The sequence below is a fragment of the Arachis ipaensis genome, chromosome B4, assembly GCF_059453495.1.
Source record: "Arachis ipaensis isolate K30076 ecotype BB chromosome B4, ASM5945349v1, whole genome shotgun sequence".
NCBI classification, from domain to species: Eukaryota; Viridiplantae; Streptophyta; class Magnoliopsida; order Fabales; family Fabaceae; genus Arachis; species Arachis ipaensis.
In genome coordinates this window covers 144,277,756-144,289,006 of record NC_142439.1, presented here as the reverse complement: position 1 = coordinate 144,289,006, position 11,251 = coordinate 144,277,756, and the positions used below count along the sequence as shown (strand labels likewise).

General features: G+C 37.0%; 2 protein-coding genes across 2 annotated transcripts; both read right to left on the bottom strand.

Annotated features, from left to right (window-relative positions):
* Positions 1 to 949: 949 nt before the first annotated feature.
* Positions 950 to 1,948, bottom strand: LOC107637352 (receptor-like protein kinase FERONIA). The gene has a single exon (XM_021122645.1). The coding sequence runs from the start codon at positions 1,946 to 1,948 to the stop codon at positions 950 to 952; it is 999 nt and encodes a 332-aa protein (XP_020978304.1).
* Positions 1,949 to 2,878: 930 nt separating this feature from the next.
* LOC107637351 (receptor-like protein kinase THESEUS 1) lies at positions 2,879 to 4,460 on the bottom strand. The gene is made up of 3 exons (XM_021122074.2): positions 4,432 to 4,460; positions 3,446 to 4,126; positions 2,879 to 3,359 (listed from the first exon to the last, which is right to left on the bottom strand). Exons 2-3 carry the CDS (start codon positions 4,077 to 4,079, stop codon positions 2,944 to 2,946), a joined length of 1,050 nt encoding a protein of 349 aa, XP_020977733.1. The 5' UTR covers positions 4,080 to 4,126; positions 4,432 to 4,460; the 3' UTR covers positions 2,879 to 2,943.
* Positions 4,461 to 11,251: the final 6,791 nt, after the last annotated feature.

The following is an 11,251-nucleotide window of genomic DNA, read 5'->3' as shown; positions in this document are numbered from 1 at the left end:
TATTTTGGATAGTGTTTCTACATCAAAGTAACATTCTGTCAAAATGGAGAGCTTCATCAAAGAGTGCTAAATCCAGTTCATCTTATAGTGTCAAAGCTGTTAAACATCATTTCCTTTATGGTTTATCTTTGAGTATTCTGTTTGTATGTTGTATATTTCTTTGTTTATATTCAGTGATAAAAAGTATACAAATGAGATATTAAGAAAAAACCATTGAGAGAAAAGGTAAAGAGAGAAACTTAAAGAGAAACGCCAAGATTTATTTCAGATCTCTTTTGATTATATTTCTGTTTTGTTTCTGATGTCTAAGTTGTATCTCTTGTTAAGTTGAATAAGCATTTAGTGTATTGAGAGTTTAAAAAGTTGCCTAGCCAAGTCAAGTTTAGGTTGAAATTTATTTGTCTTAGATAGGATTATGTTGAATTCTAGGAAATTGGTGTATATAATATTTAAAATGATAATGAAAATTACACTGCTGTTGTGGTGGAGACTGGATGTAGATTGTATTATATGAAGCAACTGAACCAGGATACATGGCTGTGTCATCTTCTTCTTCCTTGCTCTGATTTTGTTTCACACGATTTATGAGACAAAATAAAATTTTTTCCTACATAATTCATCTCGCAGATAGAACAGAAGTTAAGTTTCATTTTCTGGTTTGAGGTATAATTAATTAAGTTTAAAAGAATATTATAGATTCAACTCCTCTTCTTTAGGCTATCAAGAATTTTCAAAATTTTATGTGTGTAAATTTATGTATACAAATTTTGATAAATATAGATACAAATTATATATTTTATGTGTATACCTTTTGTAAATATGAATGTAAAATATTACGTGGGTTCTAAAATGATAACATATTGTACACACGTATTTCTCGTTTAACAGCCAGCAAAGAAGGAAAGAAAAACAAGAATTGTAAAAAAGCACATGAAATTCAGCTGAACCTCTAGCATAAGCCTCCTTCCATTGGAGCGTAAGAGGTTAGATCACCATTATTTATACTACCTGAAAATCTGAATATATCGGAGAAATGAGTAGTGGATAACAAAGTAAAGGGAGCAGCAGCATTGATGTTTGTAATATCATCAGCTTGTTGCTGCAATGAGAGAGCATGCTCAAGCAATATCTCTACTTCGCCCATTGTTGGTCGCTCGTCTGCTTCATAATCCAGGCAACTCTGTATGACACTAGCAAATACTTGCCAACAATCTGGTGCAACCTTTCCATTCAGAATTGGATCCATTGTCTCCTCAAGAGCGTGTTCTTCATGTTGAATTAAGTAATGCAACACATTATGGCCTACCAAGTGTAGTAGAACCATACCAAAGGAGTAAACATCACATTTATCAGAGAGCGATCCCTGCAATGAAAACCCGAAATCTGAGAGTTTGGGGACCATATTCCTATCCAATAGAATGTTTTGTGGTTTTATATCACAGTGAACGATACAACGCTTGGCTCCAGCATGAAGGTAGTGAAGAGCACGTGCTACTCCGATGCAGATCTCTAGTCTCTTCTTCCATGACAGTGGTTCTTTGTTCTTATTACTCAAGTAATCATGGAGTGATCCATTCGCCATGTACTCGTACACAACAATCATATTCTCTTGTTGGTAGCAGAATCCCATCAGAGATATTATGTTAGGGTGACGAAGCTGACATAGCATCTCAATTTCCGTCTTGAACTCACGGGGAGTTTGAATGGAGTTCTGACACTTGTTCACCTTCAATGCGATCGAATAATCAGTTACATCGCCATTATTATGTTTGAGACAACCTTTGTACACCTTTCCAAAGCCTCCTTCTCCGATTTTAAGTTTCTCGTCAAAGTCGTTGGTTGACTTTCTAAGAGCTTCAAATGAAAAATGATGGCATAGTTCTTCTATTACGGTTGGGTATTTTTTCTCCTTCTTTGAATCACCAAAGCGTAAACATCTGAGAAACATTTTCCAATATAAGACGACACTGTCAGATAGATGAGACTTCAAAGATTATTTCTATTATGATCTATTGGGACACATCATACATGTAAATTTTCTAAATTTAGTATAGAACAATTTCTGCTTTGTAAAAGCATGATATATGCAGATTCTTATCAAATAATAATTTAATTTGTATATAGAAAGGTTTCCAAAATACTTTAGAGATAGGGTAGTGAAGTACCTGAAAACGACTTTAGAACATGGGAATGGAAATGGAATCCATTTGCCGGCCGCCGGCCTTCTGAATTTACCTGGAGATGCATACTTTCTTTTATTTACATTTTAGGGTCTTTTCTGTTGCTATCAAACACTCATCCTCATGGTTATAGAATTAAAATGACAATAACCATATGTAGTAGTTTATTCCAAAAATAAATAACTAAAAGAAACATAAACAGGCCAGCTTAACCTAACACAAGTGTCAACGCGCAAGTTAAGCGGAGAAAATTAGGGGGACAAAAGGTATTTTTTGAAGCAGCTGCTGCCATTGGAAGCAAAATTAGATGCTTGCAATCTGAATGTTTTAAAGGGGCTGAAACATTATATTACCTAGACTTTGCGCCATAAGCTGAAGAAACTAAATTACATAGTATTATTTTATATAATAATAATTAGTGTGATTTTTCAAGAGGATCCATCTTCCCCAGTCCTCTCTAAGAGTCTCTATTACTAAGGGGAAAAAAAACTCACTTTCTTTTAAGAATAATAGAATCTGAATTCTTCTATTTAATATAATCTATCACTAAAATAATATCCTTGTTGATTAAGGTAATCATTAATATACCATTTTTCGTTATGAATTACCACAATAAAGCAGTAAATGGATGTAATTAGAGCCTTTCCAAAGCTGAATGTGTATGACAATGAGAACAGCAACAACATTATTCTGGAGTCTCCATGAAAAAAAAAAAGAGAGAAAAATTACAATATCCATCAATCATAATAAATTATAGTCAGCATCATGGTTCCGAGCATGCATCAGCCTCCTCTTGTAGTGCTAGTGCTTGCTCAAGTTCAACTTGTACTTCACCCATATCTGGTCTTTCGTTTGCATCTTTACTTAAGCATCTTTTTGTGATATCTATGAATACTCCCAAAGATTCTGGTGCAGTCTTTCCCAATAACACTGGATCAATAATCTCATCAACCGAAATCCTCTCCAAAAAGCTAGGTATATCCACATATGGAGTCATTAAATACAATGGCTCTTCTAAAAACAAATCTGAGTCGGCCATCATGTACATCTTCTCAAAGAAGCTCTGCTTGTAGCTAGTGGATAAAACTACCATTAAAACTATCCCAAAGGAATAAACATCACATTTATCTGTGAAGGTTTTGGTTAGGACATACTCAGGTGCCATGAAACCAGGTGTACCTAGCAAATAATAAGCAATAGTTTTAGTCAAGTGCTAAACTATTTTGAAGACATCTTTGTGAGAACAAAAGATTTAAGATAATTACCAATCATCATGTCCACTTTTATAGGCTTTGCCTTTGACCTTAATAGTGGACCTTGTAAGGAAAATCCAAGATGTGAGAGTTTTGGTACCATGTTGTTATCCAAAAGAATATTTTGAGGTTTGATATCGCAGTGAAAGATAGGGCGCTTGGCTCCTGTGTGAAGGTAGTGTAGCCCACGAGCTGCTCCAATGCATATTTCTAGCCTTTTCTTCCATGAAAGTGGCTCGATATCCTTGGAACGCAAGCAATCATAGAGAGAGCCATTGGACATGTGTTCATACACAAGAATCTTCTCTTCTTTGTGGTCACAGAATCCTATAAGAGAGTCCAAATTAGGATGAGAGAGCTGGCAGTGGAACTCAATTTCCTTCCTGAACTTCCATTGGTCAGATTTACTTTTCAACCTCTTCAATGTCACTGCATAATCAGTCACACCATTATGTTTGAGACAACCTTTGTATACTGTGTTAAATACTGATCTTCTAGTTACTTGGTTTTCATCGAAGTTGTTGGTTGATTTCCTAAGATCAGCAAGAGAAAATTGAGGGCATAGCTCTTCAATCACTGTTAGATAACATTTATTAGATGAACTTGCATCCTCTGAATGGCAGAAGCTCAAATATTTGCCAAGCATTATCCCCAGATAATTTTTCTGTCTCTTGGAATATGCAGATGAATTTCCTATATATAGTTAGCCATTATCATAAAGGAAATAAAATTGAATTTAGTTTCATTGAAATTCCAAAAACACCTTGCTCTGTGTTCTATTATTCATCTTTTACATAAAGTATTATCAAATCATTGATCAATGATCCTTAAAGTGGTACCTAGAACATTATTATTATCTTTTACCTTCATTAATAAAGCATAAGAGAAAGGGGATGAAGGAACTTCTTTTTAGGCTCAGAATTGATTAATGGTTAAAAAGATTCAACATAAATGAACTTCATTCAATGAACAAATAACTTGTGAAAATGGAAAAGAACCTGAAGGTGGTGGCAGAAATAAAGCTTCATACAGCTCCTACCTTGATTGCTGCGGATAAATTTACCATGGCCGGTGTTATCTTTCAGATCTAGGCGTTTACTAAGTCTATAACTTTGACCACAAGAATAAAAATATTTAAATGATATTGATTTTTTTGCTTAAAATCCTCACCTCTTTTACTGTATTGGATTAATACTTAATAATTAAATTAGTCTCTGAAAGATAAGGCATTTTTTATATGTGAAATGTTAAGTAATTGCTTACTTGATATATAACATATTCAATTGGATGTTGACTAAATATGTTTACGAAAATCTATCCATTTTATTCCTAGATCATATTGGGAATAAGATTTTTATACAACAACAACAAAGTCTTGTCCCACTAAGTGGGGTCGGCTACATGAATCAAACGACACCATTGTGCTCTGTCATGTATCATGTCAACAGATAGACCGTTTACATGTAGATCTCGTTTGACCACCTCATGGATGGTCTTCTTAGGTCTTCCTCTGCCTTTCGCCCTTTGTCCATCTTCCATCTCATCCACCCTGGATGTTCTATCGGTCTTCTTCTCACATGTCCAAACCACCTGAGACGCGATTCAACCATCTTTTCCACAATGGGTGCTACTCCAACTCTCTCCCTTATATCTTCATTCCTTATTTTATCCAATCGCGTATGACCACTCATCCATCTCAACATCTTCATCTCTGCCACACTCAGCTTATGTTCGTGCCCCCTTTAGCCGCCCAACACTCCGTACCATACAGTATAGCCGGTCTTATAGCGGTGCGATAGAATTTACCTTTAAGTTTTAAAGGCACTTTTTTGTCGCATATAAAACCAGATGCACTCCGCCATTTTGACCAACCTGCTTGGATCCTATGATTTATATCCTGTTCAATCTCTCCATTATCCTGTATGATGCACCCAAGATACTTAAAACTTTTAATTTTTCGTAGGATGTTTTCTCCAATCTTCACCTCTATATTGGGGTTTTCCCTTCTCAGACTGAACTTACATTCCATATATTCCGTCTTGCTACGGCTTATGTGCAGACCATACACTTCTAGAGCTTCTCTCCATAACTCCAACTTCTTATTTAGGTGTTCCCTTGACTCTCCCATAAGGACGATATCATCGGCAAAAAGCATGCACCATGGCACAGGCTCTTGGATATGCTCTGTGAGTACTTCTAAGACTAATGTGAAAAGGTATGGACTTAAGGATGATCCCTGGTGTAATCCTATACCAATAGGGAATTCCTCTGTCACACCACCTTGAGTCTTCACACTAGTTGTGACCCCATCGTACATGTCTTTAATTGCCCGAATATATGCGATCCTTACTCTCTTTTTTTCTAAAACCTTCCATAAGACCTCCCTTGGTACCCTATCATACGCTTTTTCCAAATCAATAAACACCATATGTAGATCCCTTTTATTACTACGATACCTCTCCATCATCCTTCTTAATAGGTATATTGCTTCAGTGGTAGATCAATTAACGTTTTACAACATCAATCTTTGAAGAAAATTATTAATGGGGTGATCGGAGGACAAATATGATTAATTCGTAATTTTTGAAGGTCCAATTTGATTAAAAAAATCTTTTAGAGATAAATTTAAAGAAGATCTTCTAGGAAATAATTTGACAATTAACCCTTATTATATTCTTAATTTCTTTCTAAATAAAGAAAATTTTGATTTTTCTTTTTCAGTTTGGTATTTTCAAAAATAAAGATATATTTAAGATTTAAATCTCTTAAAAATTAGAAAATAATTAAAAAGATAGTTTAATACTTGCCATAATTTTTCTTTTACCTCTGTATATTTACATTTCGTGTTTATTGTTCTTTCAAACAAAACAAAATGGATGTCGAAAACGTTTTTCTTAAATCCTGAAATATCAAAGAAGGGTGTTCTTCTGTGAGAGGTGAAAGAAGAAATTTTTTACCATGTAATTATACATAAATGTTGGTGGGTCCCCAACCTCAAGTGGGGCCCACACATTAAAACAAAAAAAATAATAAATAAATAAATAAATAAATAAAAGTGGCTTTAAGCCACGGAGGAAGGGAGAGAGAGATTTTTTTGAAGGCTTCATTCATTTGAATGAAAGGAAAAGAACAGCAAGGGTTTCGGCGTTGGAGAAGGAAAAATTTGGGAGAAAAGGGCAAGCCAACTTTGATCATATTGACTTGGTAAACTTGCTCTATTTCTTATGAAATTTTAGTATGTTATTCTTAGTGTAGAGATGAACATTAGGATATAACTTATTTGTTGTATTGCCTTCTCTTTTGCCTGATTTGAGATACCCACTTTGTGGAGGGTTTATGTTGATTCCACCAGTTTTGGTGATGTATTTTGTTGATTGTTGAGATGCCCTAGTGTCACTAAGAAGACTGTTTGTGTACCCATTATTTTGATAGTGGAAGTTTTTTCTGGACTAGGTCCCGTGGGTTTTTTGTCCCTCTTTTGGGGGTTTTCCCACGTTAAAATTCAGGTGTTTGATTATTTAATTTCTGCCATTATATTTGCTGCTTGGAGTATCTTTGGTGTTGCCTATTTAATTGCACAGGTTGTGGGAAAATTATTTCTGGTGCTTCCGCTGTTAAACAGGTTATTGTTTTTGAACCTGTGTTGAGATTTTCCCAACAAAGTGATATCCAGAGCTTAGGTTGTTTATCTCTGTGCTGATTAAATGGAGGAAAATACTCATGGATCAAATATGGTCAAACTGAATTCCCAAAATTATTCAATTTGGAAGACCCTCATGGAAGATATGCTGTATAGTAAGGACTTGTATGATCCTATGGAGGGAGATAAATCCAAAGGTACTAAATCCGATGCTGAATGGAAGAAGCTGAATCGGAAGGCAGTTGCTTTGATTAGACAATGGCTTGATCTTAGTGTGTATCCACATGTTGACACCGAAACGAATGCTGAGAAGATGTGGAAGAAATTGAAGGAGTTATATGAGAGGAAGAATGTGCAAAACAAAGCATTCTTGATTAGGAAGCTTGTCAATATGAAGTATGTTGAAGGTAAATCAATGCCGGAGCACTTGAGTATTTTTCAAGAGACGGTGAACCAACTGACAAATAATGAAATCACTTTGAATGATGAGTTGCAAGCCTTGTTGTTGTTGAACTCTTTGCCTGATAGTTGGGAAGTTCTAGTTGTGACACTGACTAACTCAGCTCCAAAAGGAAAGTTGACGTTAGCAATGGTTAAAGAGAGCATGTTGAATGAAGAAGCCAGAAGAAGAGAGCGAGGTTTGACTAATGCCTCCTCCCAGTCAGAAGCACTTGTTTCAGAGTCACGGGGGAGAAGTCAAAGTAGAAAACCTCACAATTCTGACAAGTCAGAGAGTCGAAGCAAGTCAAGAGGAAAGTACAAGCCAAGAAAGGAGTTCATTTGTCACCATTGTGGCAAGCCGGGGCATATCAAGAGGTATTGTAGGTTCTTGAAAAGAGAACAATCAAGGGGAAGAAATGAAGACAAAGGTAAAGATAGTGATAAAGAAACTGCTGCTATTGTTTATGAAGATGTTCTTATCACATATGATGAAAATTATGTGAATCTTGTCTGTGATGATTCCACTTGGATTATGGACTCTGGTGCCTCATGTCATGTCACTCCGAAACGTGAATTTTTCACTTCCTATACTGCTGGAAATTTTGGCAAAATTAAATTGGGAGATAAAGGAGTGTGTGATATCATTGGTATGGGTGATATGTGGCTTGAAACTAACATGAGATGCAAGTTGCAGTTGAAGAATGTTAGGCATGCACTAGATATGCGGTTCAATCTCATTTCAATGAAGGCATTGGATCAAGAAGGGTATTGCACTTCCTTTGGTAGTGAAAAATGCAAGATTACCAAAGGGGCTCTCATTGTTGCTAAAGAAGACAATAGTCTCACTACTCTCTACCGGTTGCAAGCAAAGTTGTGCAAAGAAGATGTGAATGTAGCTGATGATTCCTCTTCTGATTTGTGGCACATACGTCTTGGTCACTTGAGCGAGAAAGGACTAAGCGTCTTGGCCAAGAAGCACTCACTTCCAGTGAAAGGTACAACGTTAAATACTTGCACTCATTATTTTGTTGGAAAGCATGCTAGAATATCATTTCATAATTCTGGACCTCATAGGAGATCACATGTTCTAGATTTAGTTCACACTGATGTTTGCACTATGGATGCTAAGACACTAGGTGGTGCATCATATTTTGTTACTTTTATTGATGATTATTCTCGAAAAGTGTGGGCTTTTGTTTTGAAATCTAAAGACCAGGTGCTCGGAATCTTCAAACACTTTCATGCAAGTGTTGAAAGAGAAACAGGAAGGAAATTGAAATGTGTTCGAGCAGATAATGGTGGTAAATACAGGGGTCCGTTTGAAGAGTATTGTAAAGGATATGGGATCAAGCTTGAGAAGACGGTTCCTAAGACTCCTCAACATAATGGAGTTGCAGAGAGAATGAATCGTACTATCAATGATAGAGTCAGGTGTATGCTCTCTCATGCAAAGTTGCCTAAATCCTTTTGGGGTGAAGCGATGAGGACTGCAGTAGATCTGATCAACCTTTCTCCTTCAGTTCCACTTAATGGTGATGTTCCAGAGAAAGTTTGGAGAGGGAAAGATGTCTCGTATAGTCACTTGAGAGTGTTCGGCTGCAGGGCTTTTGTTCACATTCCTAGAGATGAAAGGTCTAAACTTGATGGAAAGTCAAAGCAGTGTATCTTCATGGGTTATGGTCACGAAGACTTTGGTTACAGATTATGGGATCCGGTGAGTAAGAAGATAATTAGAAGCCGAGATGTGATTTTTCTTGAAGACCAAACTATTGAAGATCTTGAGAAGACAGATAAGCCAACAGTAACTGTTAGACGTTCTGTTGATGATGAACCTGGTCCTTCCACTAGACCTCCTGTTGATGGGAAAGATGTACAAGTTGATAATGATGGTGATGATTTGCATGATGAACCTACACCTCAACCTGAGGTGCCAGATGTTGAAGTTCCACCTGAACCACCAGTTGAGCCTGAATTGAGAAGATCTACTAGAGAGCGTCATCCTTCTCAGAAATACTCTCCTCATGAGTATGTGATGAACACTGAGACTGGGGAGCCAGAGAGCTACCAGGAAGCTATGTTTGATGAGCATAAGGAAGATTGGTTGAAGGCCATGCAAGAAGAAATGAAATCCTTGCATGAGAATCATACTTTTGAATTGGTGAAGTTGCCGAAGGGTAAGAGAGCATTCAAGAATAAATGGGTGTTCAAGTTGAAAGCGGATGAAAATGTCTCACGGCCAAGATACAAAGCTCGATTGGTTGTGAAAGGCTTTGAGCAAAAGAAAGGTATTGATTTTGAGGAGATTTTCTCTCCAGTTGTGAAGATGTCCTCTATTCGAGTTGTGCTTGGATTGGCGGCTAGCTTGGATTGGCGGCTAGCTTGAATTTAGAGGTTGAGCAGCTTGATGTGAAGACTGCATTCCTTCACGGTGACATAGATAAAGAAATTTATATGGAGCAACCAGAGGGTTTCGAGGTTAAAGGAAAGGAGCACCTTGTATGCAAGTTGAAGAAGAGCTTATATGGGTTGAAGCAAGCGCCAAGGCAGTGGTACACGAAGTTTGATTCCTTCATGGAAGGTCATGGGTATAGTAAGACATCTTCTGATCATTGTGTCTATGTTAAGAAATTCTCTGATGGTGATTTTATAATTCTCTTGCTTTATGTTGATGACATGTTGATTGTTGGTCATGACACTAAAAAGATTGAAAGTCTTAAGAAAGACTTGAATAGATCCTTTGCTATGAAGGATTTGGGTCCTGCAAAGAAAATCCTTGGCATGAGTATCACTCGTGACAGGAAGAATGGAAAACTGTGGTTGTCACAGCAGAAGTACATTGAGAAGGTTTTAGAGAGGTTTAGCATGAGTAATTCCAAACCTGTTAGTACTCCACTTGCTAGTCATTTCAAGCTGAGTTCACAGCAATGTCCTACAAGTGAGAAAGAGAAAGCAGAAATGAAGAAGATTTCATATGCATCTGCAGTTGGCAGTTTGATGTATGCTATGGTTTGCACCAGGCCGGATATTGCTCATGCCGTTGGAGTTGTTAGTCGGTTTCTCTCTAATCCTGGCAAGGAACACTGGCAAGCAGTGAAGTGGATTCTCAGATACCTTAATGGTACTTCCAGAGTTTGTTTATGCTTTGGGAGTGGCCAACCTGTGTTGGATGGTTACACAGATGCGGATATGGCTGGGGATCTTGATTCAAGAAAGTCTACTTCTGGTTATATGATGACTTTTGCAGGGGGAGCTGTGTCATGGCAATCTCGACTTCAGAAATGTGTTGCTTTGTCTACTACAGAGGCAGAATACATTGCTGTTGTTGAAGCTTCTAAGGAACTCTTGTGGATGAAGAAATTTCTACAAGAGTTAGGCATCAATCAAGAGAAGTTTGTGTTGTTTTGTGACAGTCAGAGTGCTATCCATCTCAGCAAGAATCCGACGTTTCATTCCAGATCGAAGCACATAGAGGTGAGGTATCATTGGATACGTCAAGCGCTTGAGATGAAGTCATATGCACTTGAGAAGATCCATACTGATGATAATGGTTCAGATATGATGACTAAGAGTTTATCTGCAGTGAAGTTTGATTCCTGCAAAGAGAAGGCGGGCTTGGTGGAGCAGCCTATCCCCACTTGAGTTGGTGAGGGGGAAATTTGTTGGTGGGTTCCCAACCTCAAGTGGGACCCACACATTAAAACAAAAAAAAATAATAAATAAATAAATAAATAAAAAAA

What these genes read in the sequence shown, in the direction of transcription:
- LOC107637351 (XM_021122074.2), bottom strand. Translation starts at nt 4,079, where the DNA reads ATGCTTGGCAAATATTTGAGCTTCTGCCATTCAGAGGATGCAAGTTCA. An exon ending in AAAAGTGGACATGATGATTG is followed by an intron (nt 3,360 to 3,445) that starts GTAATTATCTTA and finishes ATTATTTGCTAG; the next exon opens with GTACACCTGGTTTCATGGCA.
- LOC107637352 (XM_021122645.1), bottom strand. Translation starts at nt 1,948, where the DNA reads ATGTTTCTCAGATGTTTACGCTTTGGTGATTCAAAGAAGGAGAAAAAA.